Source organism: Aspergillus udagawae (genome assembly GCF_001078395.1).
Source record: "Aspergillus udagawae IFM 46973 DNA, scaffold_7, whole genome shotgun sequence".
Classification (NCBI taxonomy): domain Eukaryota; kingdom Fungi; phylum Ascomycota; class Eurotiomycetes; order Eurotiales; family Aspergillaceae; genus Aspergillus; species Aspergillus udagawae.
This window is the reverse complement of record NW_025091270.1, coordinates 2,254,187-2,276,140: the sequence shown is the minus strand read 5'-3', so window position 1 is coordinate 2,276,140 and position 21,954 is coordinate 2,254,187. Positions and strand designations below refer to the sequence as shown.

The following is a 21,954-nucleotide window of genomic DNA, read 5'->3' as shown; positions in this document are numbered from 1 at the left end:
AAACCAGTATATGCCGCCCCACTCCCCAGACAGAGCTATATCCTTTCTTCGCTAGCCACTGATGTCCTAGCTTTTGAGTGTCGAAATCATGGACTTCAAAGGAACAGTGGTGGACGTGGGAGGTCCTGTTGGTGCTCATGAAAAAAGTGTGATGATCTACGTAGTCCGCTCCTCGGTCAATGTGTGCGAAGGGGGCTACATTCTTCTTCTGGGATCCTTCGCCAACGTGTAGGAAATCGGTAGGAACCAGATTAAATTTTGTTCTGTAGAAGGCCACCATTGCAGGGAAGTCTGTCACACATAGGCCGTAATGACCTAGCTGCAGGCCGTTTAGTGCATAGAACAGTGGATATAGATATGGACTGAGGGAATGTACCTTATGCACAGCCGTAGGTCCCTCTTCAAATCGTTGAAACCTGCGAATGCGAGGCTTTTCGACCTCGGTGTTAAATACCAAGCTCTCCGGGTACGGACCTGGCTTTGCCAGCTGCTGGCCGTACATCAGAGTTTTCCGGAGTTCTTCCTCGCATTGTACTACAAACGGTTGGCCTGTTACTATGGATTTTGAGCGACCACAGAAAAGCTGCTGACTCAAGGAGATAGAACTCTATGACAATTTGTGGTAGACACATGCGAACATAGATCGATCTTTTATGTAAACAGAAAGTTTTGTCGTTCTGCATGAGGGTAGTTAAGGAGTGGCTTGCTCAAGGGGAAAATACCTTCCCCTCCATCTCTGAATAGTGTTAGCCGTTCCTTAGGACGAAGCATAATGCTATCAATGCTAGAACACTCTCCTGCCATCTACCCCAAGCGTGCCCTCATAGCCGTCTTCTATGAGATGGATTTAAGAAGGGCAGGGCTTCAATGACATCACCGGCGCTTAGGTCTCTACAAGTAATATATTGACTGAACAACGTTTGTGGAGTCGACACTGCGCAATGGCTTCACCATATCCTGAAGCCAACAAAGGTACCTGGTTTGCCGCCCATGTGCCTGACAAAATGGAATGGATTGGACAAGGATGAACCACCATCCCCCTTCCCCCCTGATCGGGATATTTGCGACATGCAACATGCGAAACCATATATATGCACAAAGAGGCAAAGAAGTGAACCAGACCTCGTGGGTTTACCAACCTATTGTCCAAGAAACAATACAGTATGGGCGCTTACTTGCAGCCAGACAGGAGTAACAGATCTAAAAATATCTTGAGGTCAGGCGGCGATATATATTTATTACTGCCCCTCTGGCTTGACTAGAACTTTTGTTCACAATATTGAATTAATTCTCCTCCTTGGCCTCATTCCACACGCTAACTTACGATCTTCGGTTCGACAGGCTTGACAGCTAGATTACTTCTCTTTTTGTGTCCAGCCATGGGTCAAAAAAGCTCAACAGTGTCGAGCTCGAAAGACCTAAGATTATTCGATAACAGAGGAGGCGATTGGGCTCTGGCAATTCCCACATCAGCACCAGCCTTGGTAGCCGCCCTGAGGGACCTGGTGGGCATATACACCGACTTTCAGAACGGTCGCTTTGAACGTCGTGAGATGACGCTTAGTGGTGAAGCTTGTCGCCGTGAGATGACGCTTAGTGGTGAGGCCCGTCGCCTTGAAATGACGCTTAGTGGTGAAGCCCGTCGCATTGAGATGGCGCTTAGTGGCGAAGCTCTTCGCCGTGAGATGGTCCTTACAGGAGAAGCCTTCAGGGACGGAATCCCTACTGTGAAGTGCTTTGTTTCTGTTCTTGCCACCTACTTTCAGCGGCGAAACTACTTGGAGCTTTTCTATGCTTTCATAGCTGGGTCGAACGCCGCTGTGTACTGGTTAGACGTTCTTCAAGGCTCGTCAGCCCTTGAAGAAATTGGGAGGAAAATCCATCGAGAACTCCAGGCGCAAACTGGTCTATCTGCACCCACAGCTTTTGCTAGACAAGTCGACAAAAGCATCAGACATGAGATCCATAATACGCCTCCTGGTGGCAAACACATATATTTTCTTTATCATCCTGATACGGACTGGCATGCTGAATTTTTTGATCATGCGAAGCACGACCCCCTGCCTCAAAACTTCCTAGGATTGTCTGACAATCTTGATTCTCTGTGCGCGTGGATGTTGTTTTTGAGGCAACAATTGGACGAAGACGGGACACAGGCTCGGTTTTATATTCTCATTCCCGCTTATCGCCCAATGGTGGTCAAAGAACCCTTAGATTTCCCGAAGCAACTTTTCCCACTCACCGTTCGGGGCGATATTCATGATTCCAAGCCTTACGTTTGGTTTAACCTTCCAGCTATCGGAAATGTGTCCTCAGACTTGCTAAGTCTGGAACGCATTGGAAATTTATCATCACCGAATGAATGGGAATCTCTTGCGTCTGTTGCAGCCGGGGTGGGTACTACATGGTGCGGTGTATTGGCTTCGTATGCTGTTGTTGCTGCCAGTGGACCCCTTGCACCCCTGGCCGCCGTGGGTTGCTTTGCCGGAGCGATTGCCGCAGGCAGATGTGCGCAGGAGGGTGTTGAAAGCATGTTTGCGAGCGATGGTCCAAGGATACTTGGACAGTTTGATGATCCTGTTTCATCGCGTCAATGAGGTCGATGGCTGTGGACGAAGACAAGATAGTGACAATAACACTTAGAGTTTTACGGCTCCTCCTATTCTAATACTTGTAGAGTCTCAGGGTATAAATTAAGCATAATCGTCACAGACATAGTTCAAGGGATGGAATAGAGCTCTCGTACGTCGGCATTTTGCTCCCTATCTTGCTGTCGACCCGCTTCATCCTCGAGAAACAAGGGGCCTACGGATATTGGAGATAGTGACTTGCGTCTGGAATTCTTCTCAGAGAACGACGGCCATTCCATCTAGAAAGAGGGCAGATTTTGCCACCAAATGATCCCATGCGTGATGCTTCCATCGATGGGGTGATGGTTTGTCTCCGGCCAACTCAATTGGGGGTTGCGTGAACATTTCCGCAGATATTCTTGATCGTACGCTCGCTTCATTCAGCTTCTTTATATCATTTGAGACGTTGCTAGTGAATGGCTCTGGATCATATCATGAATGAATCGTAGCTTCCAAGAACCTTGTCTGAGGGCCATGCTGCACAACCCACAACGGCAACATTTGAAAAAAGGCATAAACTGTTTCTGGAATGCCACCGAACGGCATGAGGTCGCGAACCGTTCGAAACCTTACCCGTATTATATAGTAAAATACAGTAAATTATGATGATGGGGATGATGATATTCTGAGATAAATGAAGATGCACAATGTGGCATGGAGATACTCCTTTCTTCGGGCCAAGTTTAGCCCCTATGGGCAAACCAGGATGCTTGTCCTGAGGCTCACATTAAATTAACAACGTCGCTGTCGCCATGATTTCGACCCATCCTCCAGGCCCACGCCTAAGACTACAGTTGCCCATGCAGCCTTTCGTGGATGCCCTGAATACGTCAGGATAGTTCTAAAAAGATTATGGACATCGTCCATGGCACGCGTCTGAGTAGCTGCAATAAAGGGAGCGGTATTTTTGTCAACTATGTCTGTCATGGAAGCTAATTCATTCCAACTCTGTTGCGCTGTCTTGCCTTCCACTCACATGGGCTAGAGATCGCCTGCGACGATAGACGGGGTTCAGTTCTCAAGCATTTCAGATGACATGCGGGTAGCAAACAGGTACTGTTTCAAAAGTTCTTATGCAGGTAAAAGTTTGTTCTTCTACTCGTAGCGCAGATTGACTACAGCATGAATCTCTTTCGACTGCTGTTGGCGTTTCATGATACTACGATCAAGAGCCTAGCACGAGACGCCCACCCTGTGAGGTGGAAGAGCTGAAGATGGTTTGAATTAATGTCTGTTCCATCTGAGTTATGGCAGTATTTATCAAAACTTTCGTTGCATACCAAACACAACCGGCTCATGTCTGAGGCGGTGACACCTACTACAATCTGTAGTCAGGTTTCAAGTCGGCTTGTAGCCATCACGACTAGGGAGAAAGCCTTCAACACCAAGGCCAAAGCCTTCCCAACCATCGAACTCAGCGACGAACTTAGCGGATGCCTTGAGGTAAAAGTTGTCCTTCTTCCCGTAAGTCTCTTCGAATGCCATGGGGGCTCGCACGACCTTAAAGAAGTGCGAGTCTTTAAGCCACCGATGGCCCAACGCTTTCGCCCGCACAGACTCCCAGTCCTGTCCACCAAGTTCCACGGACAGTATTGTATCGATGATGTTGGCTTCGAAGGCCGGCTTCTTTTGGCAAATGTATACCAAGATTAAGAAAAGCGCGTATTGTCGCATGATACAAATGCGTTGCTCCGCAGGGAACTGATCCCACAAAACGCGAAGGGCGTGCGCGACAGTCATTGTATGCACCAGATAGAAGTCATACTTGGTCTCGCGATTTGCTGTTCCGAGTGCCAAAAGCACTGACAAATCACAGCAGTGTTCCAGTTGCACAAAAGAATCCGACACATGCCATGCGTTCCAGTGCTCTAGAACGGCCTCGTACCGTTTTTGCAGCAGAACCTCGATATTGGTAATCCCTTGTTCGGGGAACAGGTTGTCAAACCGCTTGTCTTTATATATTCGATGGATAACGTTGGCAAGGCTTGTCGTCTTGTAAGTGGAGTTATCTGGAGGATATTGATCAAGAAGATGGTGCACTCCGAAGTACTCGGTGCACCCTAAGGACAGAGCCTCCGAAGCTACAGTAGGAGACTGAAGCTCCCATGAGTAAGCCAAGTGGATAAAAGGGTGGCCCACTATAGGGCAACGTTAGCTAACTGTCAAGTTCTGAGCGACGGGGAGAACATCAAACTTACGACCACCTGCATAACCATTGATAAGAGGTTCCGACCCAGAGAACAGGTACGACTTCAGGACCTGCCTCCAGTCCCCATCTTGTTGCTTGATCTCCTCGTCAAAAAAGTCCACATAAGCGACCGTGTAGCTACCCAAGCAGTTAGCTTGAGTCCGAAATAGTTCAAACTTTGCAGATTTGATGGAGTCATGGTGATACCTTTTTTGAGTCAAAAAGTCCCTCCAATTTTCCCTTGTGACTGCATCGCCTCGGATGAAACTGTCATCAACCTGGACAAGAGTCGAAACCTCATGCTTATAAAGCTCTTCAAGCAATGTGCTGCTCGCACCAAGAAGGTAGGCCGATCCAAGAAGCTAAAAAGTAGCGTAAACATCATCGTTCAGAGTATATGCATTTCAGGGCGCCGAGTTCTTGACATACGTGAGGGAGATGACTGTGAAGAATTAACTTCGGCTCTCGAAGCGGTGCTACCGAGACATGGCCCTTCTCCAAGAGCCGTCGCAGAGTTGTAGCTCTTTCGTCATTGTGGCCCTCAAGAGTGAACACGGGTTTGAGAACCGGCGGGAGCGTTGGCGAGGGAAGTCGCACGAGTGGGGGAGCTTCTTCCATTGTAGTTTGTTACGAGAGACTTTACCAGATGATAAAAGCGACTAGAAGAAATATTGGTTCTCTTTGTCGAAAATGCTGGTGGATAAATAATTGGTGCCGTCTGCTGGACCACATTTTGCGGCAAACTGCTATATTCCTTCGTCTTTGGTAATTCATTTTGCTATCTTGCAATATATTGTGGAGAACTAAGTTGAGCTTAACGTTGTTGCGGGGGTCGATGTAGCACATATGGTAGACGACGGGCTCTGCGGGCTCTGCGGGCTCAGTCGGATTTTGCGCTCCTTGGTTTTTTATTTGCCTTTGGGCACTGGCACATACCAAACGATTCCAAGCGTACGATACTTGTCTCTTTTTTTGCTGGAGTCCATCCGACCTGGAGCTCTCAGTACCAATCAGATCGCAATTTCCGAATAGGCATTAATTACACTCAAGACGCTCGTCAGAAGTCAAATGAATTGGCGGTTCTTCCGACACAACGTTAATTGAAAAAACAGGTGGGACTGGGCTGCGGGACTAGTCCTGCGGCATCTGGGGATCAGTGGGTCGGTCCCGCAGACAAGGATTTTTCCTTCCTCGTGCCCCATTTTTGCTGCACTGGCCTGGCTTACAAGACTGAGTGGGATTGCGGCAAAGCCCGAGGTGGGTGTGGAGAGTAACACTTTCGACCCTTGTCTCGAAATGGCTGACAAGCTTTGTTTATAGATCAGTGCCATTCGGGGTTGAACTATGAAATATCATATCGCTTGAAGACGGCACCACGGACTTGCTTGACCACGACATTCGATTGACTGTCCGTGCTGGCTTACTCGCAGGCCCTGAATTTGATACTGGACACTGCAACTTCTTAGGCTACAGGAACACCGTTACGCAACCTCTGGGGATCTCGGTGTCCAAATAAGCAAAATCAACAAGTGACCGCCCACCCCAAATGCACAGAGGAATGTGGAACGGGGAGAACTTGTAAATTAAGCGCTGGCTCTTGAGGCCCACCGCTTGCTATGACCGGGCTATCGTCGGAATTAAGAGTTTATTTAATTACCGAAGGCCAAGGTGCGCTATGACCAAGGAACCATCGTCGGAAAGTTGGTGATCTAAGATCTCGAGTTTCTGAACGGGGCTGTATCGTTAGTGTGTTGTCGTATTGCACGGTGGTGCTATGTCAGTAACATCAGAGAGGTGATTGCGGAGAGATACATTTTCAATGTCATGTTTATGTCTATTTTTCATTGGCCGCGGCTCCAGAGAGATGCTCGCTTAAACTCCAATATAGATTTTCATCCTATCAAACTTGAGGATGGCGCCAGTCCTCAATCGAGTCATCAGGCTGCTCAATATTGTATATGATCGAGTCTTGGTTCCCGCATTTGGGTATCTTTCTTGTTCCACGCAATTTTACCGGATGGGAGGGACGTTTGGTCCTTTTTCCAATACCAAGGAAATACGTCCAATATTCCATATATACATGAGTGGCTTTTACTGTCTATATCATAAATAGCTGGCTATGGCAAGGTTTCAGGTGTTTTAGCATAGACATTATACTTTGAATCCCTCATACTTCACGCCGCTTATCAGACAAATTGGATCGCTTACATGGCCAAGTCGAATGTCAAATCTGGCCCTGGCCGCCTTGCCCTGCTAGGTGCCACCGGTAATACTGGTCGAATGGTCCTGAAGAAGCTATTGGAGAACGCGGAGGTCTCTGCACATGGTATCAATATCTACGTTCGCTCCCGAACTAAGCTAGAAATACTGTTTCCTTCACTATCAAATGACTGCCGAGTGAGAGTCTTTGAGGGAAGTATCAAAGATCATGCTGTGATTCAGAATTGTCTTGCTGAAGCTAGCACAATCATTTGCACATTGGGAGAGAATGAGAACATCCCAGGAGTTACTGTTCTTGAGGATTTTGCTCGAGCAACGATTAAAGCTCTGTCAACCCTCCAAAGCAAGAATGAATCTTCGATTCAGCCTCGCCTCATCATGCTGTCCTCCGCGACTATGAACCCCCGATTCGCAGCCGCCCGACCAGCCATTTTACATTGGATGATTCGAACCGCATTTGATAAGCCTTACAATGACTTAATTAAAGCCCAGGAGATGCTTCTAGCTGTGCCAGAACTTCTCTCCGTTACACTTATCCAGCCAAATGCTCTCGTTGAAGAGAAACCAACAGGCTGTGTCCTGAGCACCGAATTTGCCTATATAGCCTGCTCATATGAGGACTTGGCTGAGGGATTCGTACGTATCTGTACCTCTGCTCCATTGGGGAATCTGCCTCGCATCGGAGTGTCGAGTGCGCGAGCGGAGAATCCCGTGTTTTACGCGCCTTTCGTGCTCGGCAAGGTTTTCCGTGGTCTCGCATTCCAATTCATACCTGGTTATTGGCAGGCAGAATACTGGATCACAGCACGCCTCCGAAGCCGATCAAAGAGCTCGAAAAGGGATTGAAGGTGACGGTTGACCATGGCGACGCGGACTCCCAACTTTAGTCGCGGCTTGTTGTATCAGCGTGCATAAATCTCTTAGGGTCTTGATTAGGAGGAATGTATGCAGCTGTCATGTGCCTCGAAATAAAGCATGCTGGAATTTCCACTGATGTATACCTAACGGGTGCCTTCACCAGGCCAGAATAGTAGCTAGAACACACTTTTTCCGTTCTGAGCCCTTTGTCCCCCTTTTCTCTCATGGTTTCATTTTTGTCAGAGGGGTTGCCCTCTAAGACCCAATTGCATACCCATCACAACCCGCGAAAGCAAGGAATATCGATCTATCCACGTTTGCTCTACTTTTCCTACTTCTCATTTCATTCGGCTAGTTTGATATCTACAAGGCATTTGGCCTGACCACGGTTCGTACTGTAACACTGTCATCCGCTAGACGGTGTTGTCGCTAATCCTGAAAAATCTCTTTTGAGAACTATCGAGCTTTGTGGCCCCTCCATGTTTGAAAGCATCCCCACCACGCCTGCCACGTCCTAGCAAGTATTTGTGAAAGCGGACACTGCTTGATGCCTGTGTCCCGCGAAAACCTATCCGGGCAAGGCGCGCCAAACGCAGATAAAGCCGCTGATAAAGATGAATGATAATAGTGGAGTCGCCAAGATAAAAGGGATTCTATTTTCCCCTTTCGACTGGAGAGGTGCTAGAGAAGGTTCCAGCGTAGATTGAGTATAGTCTTGGTATTCCTTTGGGCATTCAGGTCCCGCATCTGTGATAAAGCGGTAGAGCAGGATAGTAGGATCAGTGGTTCTACGGTGTTTGCGGGTTTCGGCTTTTGGTGCGGCTTGTGGGGAAGAAGCCTACAAGTGACAGCCACTTCCACTCATTCTGGCAGCCCATGTACTTGATGAAGATGAGAGCTCCGGATTCCCACAGATCTACTACTCATTCTGCACTGAGAGCGGTAACTCCAATTATGGCAAGATAAATACCCTGTTCTAGCTTAAATCGGGCAGCCAAACCCGCCGCATGTGGTACTGGATTTTTCTGAGCCAGAATGGAGAGAACACGATCATTGCCAAAGTTTGAGGTGCGTATATTCCACTACCCAGCGACGGGCCACAGGAATCGCCCATCTTCCATGAGCTTTGTGTAATATCCTACTATGAATCTAGTCAGAATTGTTAGTGTCCGTTCACTTTGGGATCAGGGTTTAAAATGGCAGGAGTAACAGCAAAAAATTAGCTCACTTTGACTTCTCTGAATCAGCAAACCGCTCATGGTCGGGTTTGATATTTTCTATGTAGAATGGATCTTCCTGCATTTTCGCAAAACATTCGATGTCAGGAAGAATAAATTGCACGACGCAGTGATAGTCGGCAGTGTAAATGAATTGTTCGTCATGAAGGGCATCGGTTAGTGGCCGCGTCATGTTAGTATTATGTGTCTAGGTTGGATAGACCTAAAATCAGCAATATCGAGAAGGGTAGAGGCAATCGCCCTCACCATAGCCCAATGCAAAGCTCCGTATTTCTCAAGTAGTTTGCCAACAAGAGGAGCGTGCGTGTTTAGCATGTAATCGCGATAGGATTGTTCACTAATTTAAGCCCTTTTATAGGATAGAATAGTGAGACAAACTAATTGACGTTCGCTGGCCATATTATACCACGTCTTGATTGCAAAGACTCTCATGTAATCTCTGCTTTTCAGATCAGTACTATATTTGACCTCTTCAAACCAAAGGAAAAGGAAGTAAAAAACAACTAGGGGATGATATATTGTTTGGCGAGGTGGGGAAAGTGCGGAGTTGCATTGCACATCTCTTGAGGAGCCGGCCCAGCGTCCCGCTTCAGGCGCTGAGGTGCAGTCATCGGTCCCGCCACTCCACATATTTTTATTTGTTTATCCAGAGTTCCATGGTGTTTAAGAAACCGGGGATTGGGTGCATTAGGCTCCCTTCCTCGTTCTGCGGAATGAGCGATAGTGTGTACTGTCTGGACTGACAAAGACAGTACATATCACCGTCGTTGTGTTGTCAATCACCCTCTTCCCACACCACACTGTCCAGACCCTTATCCTAACAGAGAGTCTCTCTATCTTACTCCACTTCTTTTAACACGCTTGCAAGGACCAAGGCAAGGCAAGGATGGCCACACCAAATGTCAAGGATATCTTGGAGCAGCAGAGTCGTGGCCCTCGACTTGAGCGGTCCATTAGACTCAACTTTGTGGGCGACTGGGGCATGGCCAACTTCCATCGGATCTGTTCATGGTTGACTCAACAGTTCTGCGATCGAGCAGGGGGGGATAGTCGTGTCGGGATCTGGAACATCCGCTACGGCGGCATCGAAGCTGTCCTCGACGTGTTCCGCGGGGAGGCGCAGCTTGCCGTTGCGACGCCGGCACAAATGATAAGCACTGCTCTCATCGGCCAAGGCATCTTTGCCCCTTACGGCCCAATGCCTTCGCTGCGTGCCCTCGGCGTGCTGCCGCAAAATGACCGCATGATCTTGGCCATCCACCCCAAATATGGGATCAAGTCATTCGAGGACTTGCGCCAGAAGCGCCCTGCACTACGCATCGCCACGTCCACCAACGACGGCACCAATTTTATTGGCTTCACAGCCTATGCCTTCATGGAGTGCCACAGCATTACTGCTGAAGTCCTCGAGTCGTGGGGCGGCAAGTACGTCACGGCACACCGTCCCGAGCAGGCCATCGCCCTCGTCCAGGCTGGCGAAGCTGATGCGCTGCTGCAAGAGGCCGTCATGACGCCGTGGTGGGCGGACATCATGGAAAATGGCAAATACGATGCCCTGGCCGCTGAGGCTTCAGCTCTAGCTCGCTTCGCCGAGAAATATCCAAACACCGCGGCTCAGGATCCTGACCCCCTGCCGGCAGGCTTCTGGTCGACCCTCATTGAGCCCCTCCACACGCTCGACTTTTCAGACTTTGTCATCCTCGTCCGTGACGATTTACCCGAGGACGTCGCCCATCTTTTGACCTGGTGCCTGGTGGAGACTAGGTCCGCCATTGAGGGCCAGTATAAGCACCTCAAGCCTGACAGATCTCCGTTGACATATCCACTTTGTCCTGCCAAGATGGCTCGATCCCCCATCCCGCTTCACGAGGGCGCAAAGCGTTATTATCAAGAGGCTGGGCATCTCTGATATAATATTTTATAAGGTGTAGAGCAATTTATTACATAGATAATTTCATTATCTTGATTCAATTACTCGGTTCGCTGCATCCTAAAGGAAGCTTATAACATGTCTACAATGGAGTGCACCCAGGAGGGACTTGCGAATTGTTCATTCCATCGCAACTCTGACCGGCTACTGGAAATTTAAATCGAAACCAGAGTCAGTTTCCAGGAAATGCTGACTCCACTACCGTAAGGTGGCTCAGGCAACGCTAGGAATGAACGATGCTGGCCGTCACAGCGGTGGGTTGCCTGCATATTCATTCATGCTCAGGTCTCCATCCATGACAAGAAGCTCTGGAGATGCAAGCGAAAAATTCAGGTAGGCATTGGAAGGGAAGCATTACCATACATCGAAGGAGAGGCGCAAAAACGTACTACGATATTCCCGCCAAGCCAGCTGGATCAAAATAAGTAATGTCAAGATGTGGTGCCAAGAATGCTATTGCGGAGGTACAGTGGCACCAGGAAAAGGGAGGGACTCTCTCAATCTGTTGTTGAATATGTACAAGAGACTCTGTGGGAGATCAAAGGAGCAGAGCGATGAGAGACTAGCTGACAGAATATCTTTTAACGAGGATACCGACACTAACCCTGATCCCGAGCTCGACTACCCGCGAATGAGGCCGAAGCAGACAGTAGGGAGGGAAGAAGATGAGGAGAAGCTACAGGATCAGTCTCGACACGTGATGAAGATGGTTGAATCAACCAGACAGCGCGTGTTTGCCATCCCTTCCAAGCGGCCCTCTTGTTCACTCCCAACTTCAACACCCATCCCCGAGAATATTGGAGCCATGCAGGATCAATTAGCCCGCACCAGGCATCTACGACCCTGCACGTGGTGCTCAATGTCCTTTTTAAAAGAAGAGCATCTCGCCAGGCATGTCCGCGTACATACACGTGCAACTATCCTTGTTCGGTCCGTGATTCATCGGCTGAGTGTGCTTCTTGGCGAAAGCTACCGCGGCGGAACCGCCGGCTCCCACCTCCGTTTCTAGGTAGATCCCGTCATGACCTTTATTACTTCCGTGAGCATCCGAGATCCGTGTTGAACAAGCTTATAAAGATCCCACGTCCTGGGGGATCTGTAAGGTTTAATCTTGATTTACCTTAACCATTTTTTTCCTATCATTGACCTTACGTGGCACTGGCATCCTTACCTGGTTAACAGGCTGATCTACCTTGATAAAGTAGATCTTTGACAAGACACAAGAGAAGCTTTTTTCAGATAGTGAAAATTCCTATATAATTTAATAAATCATCTCCCCAGAAGTGTAAGGATTTCTATGCCCTATACACTTATTCTCATCTAACCAAGTAATGTCTCTGTCAGTCTTACAATGTCCGAGCGTCAAAATGGAATCGTCAAATGGTTTAATGATGAAAAGGGATATGGCTTTATTACCCCAGAGTCTGGCCCAGATTTATTTGTTCACTTTCGGGCAATTGAAACAAGTGGATATAGAGCCACCCTTAAAGAGGGGCAATCGGTCTCTTTCGAAGTAACTCAAGGGCAGAAAGGTATGCAGGCGGATAAAGTTCGGGTAGAGGGTTGATTCCGCAAGTTAGCATAGGTTTGAATATGCAATTGTTCTCAACCCCTAATCATATGCATTGACTGAGACCACAAGATTCTGAAAAGATTCCTTCACCAGGGAGGGTTAAGCCTCCTACATGAACCTTAAGGATTTTGCCTATGAAAATGACACTATTTAGAGTCTCAGCCGTAGTGATCTTCCTTAGTTTTTTTCTCTCATCAGGTCTTCGTTAACCTAAATCACTCTATCCTCTTCCACTAATAATGACTAAATTAAGATTTGATTCTTAAAACCCTTCTCAGACACCTAGTATAATCCCCCCGCGCAATCGTCCGCGACCCTCATACCTTACTTTGATTGCTCTACTGTCCAGCTTAGGGCCCGTGAAGCCATGAATTAGCTCTGTATATGGGGACTCTATCCTAGGATCTTACATTCTACCGTATAAAGCATTGGTTGCCTGTTCAGCGTCATTTTCAGTATCATATGAAACGAAGCCGAATCCCCTGCTTTAGCCTGTGTCGTCGTGCTCGACTTTCTATTCTGTCTTAGCACTGACTGGACTGTGGAAAACTCTAATCCATTTGCAATAGCAATGGGACAGTAATCATCCAATTGCCAGCACTTTTCAATAATTTTGTAGACTTTTCCCTTGCATGTGCTTTCAATCGTGGGATACTGTATCTATCCTCAACCTGGCAGACTTTGACGTTGAAACGCATTGGGGATGTCCAGCTGCGATCGCTGCAACTACTGTCATATAGTTGAAACCATGCATAAAGTGGATCATTGCCTCGATAGCTGCAGGATCATCTTCGACAAGCTAATCAGCACGCATCGTGTGGGATAACTTAGATAGTGTATCATGATTGATAATCCACAGGAAGAGGAATATGATGTTCGAGTAAACATAATATCGAGCCAAAGGCCCCAGATGAAACTTGACGAATAAAGCGGGGAGAGCGGAGAAATGCAGCTATGGTGCCTAACGTTATTCCTTGAAGCGCGTCGCTGCTCAGAAGCTGGCATCCGAGTCATTAATATTGATGGTTCCCGAAGCAATGTTGCAAAGCAGAAATTTATGTGAAAGCTGAGGATGACTAGAACGGAATGCGGTGTACTATAATGTCAATGCATATCCTATGTTCTTATATGTACCAAGAACCCTACAAGTCGAGAGCTATTATACTGTGATGCATCTACATTGAGGTGATAGGCTGGTAGTTTGTCTGTCTGTAGTGTTCGCGTTTTAGTGCTTCTTTCAACATTGGTTCGTTGTTATTGTTGTCACTCCGTTTCCAGAAAACCAGTCATGATGTCATCTTCGAGCTAATCAGTGCTGATAGTACAAATCAAGTTCCACTTCTCTGTCCCGAAGAGGCTCCTAGAATGAACGACTACTCCGTACCGATCCATCCCCGTCTTATCTGTATCCGAGCCGACCAAAGGACAAGCCACGTCTTTACTGACGGGAGACAGTATCCAATGAAAATGTGACTTCGTCTCTGTTGCTACTACAATTAGGCTAATATTGTGCTTGACTCTAGCTTTGTCAAGCCATCATAATACTGCCAGTTAGTAATCAAGAACGCAAAATGGACGGTAGCGAGAAAGAGGAAATCTCGAGCGACCCAGCGGTGATAGATATTCAGCTTTCATATGGCACACACGTCAATAGGCTAATAATACTTGCTGGCAGTATAATCAAGGGGAGCTGTGTGATAGCAAGCCACGCGGAACGTACGCCGTAGAGGGCGTAATGCCAGCCGCGTTGGATCTCATAATAAGGAATCTGGAGAAGAATGAACGCAAAGTAGGCGATGATCATAAAGATTATGCCTAGCGGAGGAACTTTGAACCAGATGTCTCGAAAGCCACTAACAATTCTGATTTATAAGATGTAAGGTACGTATAACTGAACTGTTTTCCTGCGGGAGGTCTATCCGGATTAAGCGTTTCTCTGGATTAATCAGTGATTATTTTTAAGATTGATTGGCAATCGATAATCCTTTGGATTCTGCCAGTCATATCCGTCTTGCGCTAATGCGGCTGTGTTGGTCATAACAGAATGCTACTTAGCACTATGGGAATAGCTATATCTAAGCATGACTTAGAAGACTATAAAAGAAATAAACTTCAAGAATATTGCATTCTACTCACTTGCATATGAGCTACGCCTTCGCGCATAAGGAGCATGCAAACTGTATACAGGACATGAAGTAGGAACACTAAATCTCGTTTCTTTGAATAAGAAGGTCAATGTTTAGTTTGATCTACTATCAACGTGAGGTGCAAATACAGTTTAGCCATCCATTAACACACGGTATCTGGGCGGGCTGAAATAAACTATTTTGACCTGGGGCGTCAAAGTTTAATAGATGAGGTAAACTGCACCCGCGCCTCATGTTGCCAGCCAGTCAAGCGATGCCATAGTCCCAGCGCGATAGCTTGAGCCCGAGAGATAACCCACATGTATGACCTATTCTCAGTCTTGTAGCGTCCTACCAACTGGTCGAGTCGGTTCAGGTAGTCTTGATTTCCCCTCCATGCCCCGAAAATTCAGGTTTATATTGACAGAATGTGCATCCTGGCGTGAACTATTTGACTGATTGTCTAAATTGAATGAGCAAACCGTCTCCATGAACTGCTGTCCATGTGCCCACATTAAAGCCTTAGTTCCAATTAAATATGAGAATTTTTCTCTTGCGTTATTAGTGAATAAATATTTCACGAGCCGTAAATGTGATTGTTTGTAAATAGATGATAAATAAGCCTTCTCTTAACTAGCAGGCCGTCTATAAATTCATGCCTTCCTGAGCTGCAGCTGTCTTGGTTTAAAGTACATCTTTAGCTTTGCTAATAACAGAGGATTGAAGGAGAGATTGCCTGAAAACCATTCGCGGTTTGCTTGGTTGGACCTCTTCTGATATAGAAAAGGTAGGTTGCCTCCCACATCATATGTATTTCTTGTATTTCGGTCACCCTATATATTGACCTCTTTAACATATTCTTATCACAGAGAAGCATACGCACAACCTACCCTCTTTCCAGCTTTCTTGTACAGGGAAGCGAAGCGTAGCACTCTGGCTCCAGGAGCACCATGTTGCCGAGGAGACGAACTCGCGAGCCCATTGTCCGTTCCTACTACAGTCTTGCTTTGGAGGGCGGAACTAATCTATATGGCGCAGGTATTGCTATTTGCTCCAATGCGAGATGCTACAATACTAACCTACTTATAACACAGAACGCCTTGAGTACTACCACATCAGCCGCTTTGAGCGGATTATTCCCAGCTTACCAGACCTGCTGAGTGGCGGGTAAGAATAAATGGCTGGAGAGCTTAGCCGTCCTGCGGACCCACCGACGCAGACTCGTCCGGAGGAGGAATTAAGTCGCGCATATGCCCGGCTTTGCGGCGCTGACGGCATGCGACTCACTGCCATATCTGGGCCGTCCTGTAAGCTGAACCGCCAGAGCTCATGCTGTCCCTCCTGTATTCGCAGCTTTCTTTCTCCCAGCGACGCAGTCCCGACCACCCGATAGTGTCCGCCCAGTGACTCTTCATCGATGCAATTCAAAGTGTCCAAACCCTCCAGTTGTTCGCCAGTTAGAACCCTCGCATCTGACCTAAAGCGATCGGGGTCCTCGAGGGTTGTGAGTGTCATTCCAAAAGACGTTCAGAATTAGAAATATAGATACAGATGATGACCGACATGACACGTCACAGATACGCCGTTTTAGCTAGTTAGGAACGGGACTCGAAACACGCGCCCTGCTATTAATGCTTCAAGTCCAGCATTCGGTCCTGGGTAACAGTGCTAGGTGAAAGCACAAGATGGGCAGTGTTCAGGCGTAAGGGTAAGTAGTGGCCGAGAAACGATCGTCACGAGATAAGGCTCTAGAGCTATACATGACCAGCGATATTGGCAGCGACCCGCTTCGAATTTACAACGTGCATTACCGCATCTGCGTACATCCCCATCCTACCATCCAGCAGGTTACGGACATTGACGGCGTTCTATCCTCCTAGAATGTCTGAAATGCAGCCAATATACTGCGGAACAGGCCAGCCTTGCTTATATCCAAAGGTACTCTTCAACGCAAGACCCTGCCGCCTAGAATCATGAACTGATAACTAGGATTCGTCAGAGCCACGATTGTGCATCAACCTGTGGGTTTATGTAGTGCTCGAAGAGTCTCTTCGATGTTGAACTTACGTCCACATCATTAGACCAACTGCCTGACAGAAGATCTATCCCGCACTGTATTCAATCATGCCGAGGCAGCGCGAGTTACCCGACTACTCAACATATTTAGCCTGCTGTGTCTGATGAGCTTGCCAAATCTGCTGAGATTGTCCAACCAACTGCTGAAACTACTTCGTCAAAAATGGCTGGAACACAAACCCAAACAACAGATATGGTGGAGCAGCACAATTGACTTGGACTCATCATCGAAGAAACTCGGCTCGTCAATCCCATGAACTGCTCCTTCTGCATCTTCAAAAGCTGCATTGGCTCGATTGGCTTCTTCACATTGCTCTATACCTGTTCCTCTTAAGATCAGATCTCCTGCAAAGCCGTGCGCTCCTTCCTTTCAAATGGGAGAAAGGCGCCAGGGAGTAAGAAATAAACAAGTATACAAGACGAAGTGCCATCGCTGTTCCAAACAATGTCGCTGGTCTTAATGTCAAGAAAGTACGATTCAGCGAACCTCTTCCGCTAAGACAACAGATCTCCACTCACTGTCACTTGTCCGACGACCAGCCCGCTTTCATATACAAGATAATCAACCGCATCCCAAGAAGCACGAGCAATATGCAGTGGAAGAAAATGTGGATGAGCAGAGGATCCGCCAACCTGATGGCTCTTCAATTCGCAGGAGAGGTGAGTCATTTCACAGCTAGCATCTAATGACGATAGAGAGCAAAGCGTTTCCAAATCAAGCCAACAGCTCGAGCCAAATGCAAAGGTCCCAACGACCAGAAACAAAGACCTCACCCTGAATGTCACTGCCAAGCGATGGTGATCACACTGCAAGAGTACCACGCAACAAGCAGAGAACACTACTCACGACTACTCCTGCTGCCTTCCAGGTATCCAAAGCCCGGCCCAGTCAGTACTGGCTTGGCCATCACTTTGAGGTTGTCAATTTTTGTGATATGAGAAAGGTTATTCAATCTATCTGTCCACTGCATTGAGCACGTTGTGGCTAGGTACCGTTTTCACATCGAGGCGGCTGTCACAGCCAGAACACCATGGACTATGTTGGGTAACGGCCAGCCACCACCTGCGATGGCGGCCTCGGCATCGCCATAGATGTGAATGGGTGCTAATGGATCGCTCATGGCCGTGAGGTGCACTGTCTACCATTATGTTGCCATCTTGCACTAAACTATTGCGAGCAGACGTACCATTGATTCTCTGGTCACCTTTTCTGATGTCATGACGGGATTACTGGCACTTATCTAGTTGCTGCTGTCTTGGTGAAGGTAGAATTGAAATGATAATCTACAAAGCACTTGACAAGCTGTATCCATCTTGTTCCTAGTGTGGAGGGCATTATCCTTTCACTATCATCTGGCCCCATTTCATGACACACAAGAGATCATTATTACACGCCCAGGGTAGTTCACAGCATGATAACACGGACGTCCTATATCCGACGACTTTTAAAACCACCAAAAGACTTTTTTAATGCCCACTCCACGGTTGTCATGACAAGGCTTAATGCTGCCCCTAATCGTTAAACCTTCGCGTCATTATCGCCCGTGATGTCGTCTCTTTTCCATAGGCCTCGGCTGACAATGTGAAACAGTGAGCTGAGGAGGAGAGTAGCCAATAAACCCGCCATGACATATTGTAGCATAATATCCAGTCTGCCTGATGACACTAGGAGCCCAGACAACAGAGATATTACTATTCCGGCTACCACAAAACGATCCTGATATTGATCGCTTCGACCGCCGTAGTAGAGCAATGGTGTTGAGCAGCCATAGACCAGAGTCGTTGGGATAATGGCGTAGCGAGGTAAGTTGACTGTCATCTGCTGACCGTCATAGGACTACCGTCGATGGAGTCAGTGATTTTGAAAGCATCCGGAACATTTCGATCAGAAAATAAAGCAGCGACAGAAAGGATATAGGTCCACACACCAGTGAAGAACATATCATGTATGTAGAGCAAGCACTGACCGCGCCAGATCCCAGGCGAACAGAAGCTAGGGATTTCTGGGCATGCATCCTTGCTATACAGGACTTGGAAACTTCGTTGCCCTTAATAGTGGTATAATGGGAGAAGCGCACCTATATCCTTCTCAAAATGAGTCAGTAGTGCCTGGGCATATATCTTATTAAAACAAACTTGGCAGCGTCGTGTCGTCACCGGTGTGGCAAACCAGGATCAGTAGGTAGGTGGGGTTAGGCCGGTTCCGGCAACGCGGATTTGCCGGAAGCTCTTGGCAACAGCAAGGACTTGGGCTACCCCACTGTCAGATGATGGACGCTTATCTATTGGATGGTTCCCCAGACCAGACTAGAGATCGTACAGTGGGGTGCAAAAAGTATTCGACCACCCCTTACCTTACCGCCTAGTATTCTGCCAGCAGAATACTACCAAACGCGTAGATATCCATTATCCATTACCTAGATATCAACAACGGTACAACCAAAATGGGCCGTAAAGGCAAAGAATTGAGCCCTCAATTACGCTCACGAATCTGCGAGTTAAAGAGCATTGGATGGAGCTATTCTAAGATTAGAGCTAAGCATCCTGAGGTGCCTCTTTCAACTATTAAATCGACTGTTTTGAATGAACGAAAACGCGTTGATAATCAATCAAAACCACGTTCTGGACGTCCTCGCCAGCTTAGTGAGGTGCAGAGGGATCATCTCTATGATCTAAGTCAGTCTTCTCCTCATCTAAAGATGCAAGATCTTCTTACTGAGGTAGATGGTGCTGTGAAAAAGAGAGCATTACAATATCTTCTTCGAGAACTTGGTCTTCGCAAATGGAGACAGCTTCGTCGACCAGCTCTTACTGGGGAACAAGCCTTAGCTCGTCTTAACTGGGCAAACCAATATCAACACTTTACACCGGAAGATTGGGCACGTGTTAAATGGAGTGACGAGTGCTCAGTTGAGAGAGGTGTTGGTATCCGACCAATCTGGACATTCCGACGACCAAGAGATCAACTCCATGAGCATGATGTCTGCACTCGACGAACAGGGAAGGGTGTTAGACAGATGTTTTGGGCAGGCTTTGGTGAAGAGATACGTACAGGTTTAGTCCCTCTGGATGGTGATCCAGAAGCTCCACGAGGGGGGGTATCAGGCCGGGTGATAAGAGATCTCTATCAAGCATGGCTTCCTGAGCTTACTGAGCCTGGTGATATTTTCATGCAGGATAATGCCAGAATCCATACTGCAAGGATTGTGAGAGAGGTGCTTGATTCTCTACAGATTGATATTATGGTTTGGCCTCCATACTCTCCTGATCTCAATCCAATTGAGAACCTCTGGTCACTTATGAAGGAGAAGATCTATATGCTTTATCCAGAACTGGAAGATGCACCTAATACTGAGGGAACACGTCAATTACTTATCCATGCAGCTAAGGAGGCATGGCAAGCTATAGATACTACTATTCTTCAAAAGCTATCAAGGACCATGCCTAACCGGGTGAAGGCAGTTATTGAGGCAGATGGTTGGTATACGAAATATTAATGGAATTAGTATTCTCCTTCCTAACTAGGTTTAGCTACTAGTAGGCGGTAAGATGAGGTGGTCGAATACTTTTTGCACCCCACTGTATCACAAGATGATAAGCCAGGGAGCGGAGCCACAGGGGATGGGGGATCAACGTTCCACAGCAGCTTCTGAAACATGTGAAACCCCACTACGGCGATCAGTCTAAGGAGACTAAGTCTTCCACCTATGGCCAGTCTCGTGGAATATCTCTGAATAGGGATCTCTGAATATGTCTTTTGTTATCGACCCTGACAAAGATGTGAGGCCTTGATAGTTTCGATGTAGCTCTAATACCCGTGTCTGGGCTCTATACATAAACGTTTTATGGCCTACTACTTTTTAATCTAAACTACCACTTAGCAAGGATCACCGCACTTGATGATCTACAGTTCTTTTTGACGTCTACCTTGCCAAGACGGTTGCGTGAGCTAGACTTGGATACTCTAGAGGCATCAGGTTACCAGCTATATGCCTGCTGTGATAGTTCTTGAAACAAACATGGGACTCCTAGATGTCAACAAGTGAAAGGAAGTCCACCAGCATTGGTCCTGGTAGTTCCCCATGGATATTTCGCAGGCCCGAAACACCGAGCAGAAGATCATAAAGAAATATGCAACATACCATCTAATGGGCGAGAGTAAGACAAGCCCGCAGTCACCACTCGCTGCAAAATCAATAGCAACAATACCAAACTCCTAAAAAATCTGTAGTAATAAGTCAGAAACAAAGAGATAACACTGGCCATCAGACACGAGGTCCGGCACGGCCTCCAGTCCTGGACCAACTGCTGATGCCAATTTCAGCATCGGCAATGTCCTGCTCACGCTCGGCCTTGGTCCACCCTGCGACCAAGATGCGAACAGATACAGAGCCAGGTCCGTCATCCGCCTGCTTATCCTGCAAGATCTCATCGAGCCATTTAACGTACCAGCCGGTTAGGCCGAAGGCTCCAACGCCATACCAGGCATTGCCCAAGGCAAACCCGATGATCAGGCCGCAAACGGACGCGATAACGCCGCCGAAAAGCCAGACGACGAGGCGGTGTTGCTGGACGAAACGATCGAACCGAACAGTCCAGGCTGGGGACTCCGGGACAAGGGTATCTGGGGGCAGAACAAGATGTAAGTAAAACTGTCCAGAATCTAGTGAAAGCTTATCATACTGAGAGTTCTTTTCGCACTGTGTGCGTTGGAACTCGTGGTAGCAGGACCTGAGTGTTGCATACCCCTAGATTCTTGATCCTGCGAGGTGAAGTCCACTTCCACCATAGCATTGGGTTCAATCTCAGTCGACATGATCAGTCGAAGAGGCAAAGAAGCGAGACGCTCCGTCATCTTGCTCATTGAGTGTGGGCGCCCTGTCACCAGCGTTAGTCTAATGTCAAGATTACAAGGAAAATGTGCTTCATTGGCATACTAGGTACAAAACTTAGCACACAAGAGGTTCATATCAGACGCGCTCAGTAGGGTAGTAATAGTATGGTGGTATTAAATTCCAAATCGGTAGAGAGATGACTGCGGATTAGATGCGGTGTCATGGTCACGAGAAGCAGCGGAGTGGGAGGCAAAACCATCAATCATACTTCATGACTCAG

General features: G+C 47.5%; 5 protein-coding genes across 5 annotated transcripts; 3 read left to right on the top strand and 2 right to left on the bottom strand.

The window, feature by feature from the left end:
• Window positions 1-1,379: 1,379 nt before the first annotated feature.
• Aud_009459 (uncharacterized protein) lies at window positions 1,380-2,597 on the top strand (the record flags this gene model as incomplete). The annotated part of the gene is made up of 1 exon (XM_043294311.1): window positions 1,380-2,597. The coding sequence occupies one exon, from the start codon at window positions 1,380-1,382 to the stop codon at window positions 2,595-2,597; it is 1,218 nt and encodes a 405-aa protein (XP_043150246.1).
• A 1,371-nt stretch (window positions 2,598-3,968) lies between these two features.
• Window positions 3,969-5,436, bottom strand: Aud_009458 (questin oxidase family protein; the record flags this gene model as incomplete). The annotated part of the gene is made up of 4 exons (XM_043294310.1): window positions 3,969-4,768; window positions 4,829-4,956; window positions 5,026-5,180; window positions 5,248-5,436. The coding sequence occupies 4 exons, from the start codon at window positions 5,434-5,436 to the stop codon at window positions 3,969-3,971; spliced, it is 1,272 nt and encodes a 423-aa protein (XP_043150245.1).
• A 1,590-nt stretch (window positions 5,437-7,026) lies between these two features.
• Window positions 7,027-7,884, top strand: Aud_009457 (uncharacterized protein; the record flags this gene model as incomplete). Its single annotated transcript, XM_043294309.1, has 1 exon — window positions 7,027-7,884. The coding sequence occupies one exon, from the start codon at window positions 7,027-7,029 to the stop codon at window positions 7,882-7,884; it is 858 nt and encodes a 285-aa protein (XP_043150244.1).
• A 2,136-nt stretch (window positions 7,885-10,020) lies between these two features.
• On the top strand, window positions 10,021-11,043 carry Aud_009456 (uncharacterized protein; the record flags this gene model as incomplete). Its single annotated transcript, XM_043294308.1, has 1 exon — window positions 10,021-11,043. The coding sequence occupies one exon, from the start codon at window positions 10,021-10,023 to the stop codon at window positions 11,041-11,043; it is 1,023 nt and encodes a 340-aa protein (XP_043150243.1).
• Window positions 11,044-21,104: 10,061 nt separating this feature from the next.
• Aud_009455 (uncharacterized protein) lies at window positions 21,105-21,694 on the bottom strand (the record flags this gene model as incomplete). Its single annotated transcript, XM_043294307.1, has 2 exons — window positions 21,105-21,463; window positions 21,523-21,694. The coding sequence occupies 2 exons, from the start codon at window positions 21,692-21,694 to the stop codon at window positions 21,105-21,107; spliced, it is 531 nt and encodes a 176-aa protein (XP_043150242.1).
• Window positions 21,695-21,954: the final 260 nt, after the last annotated feature.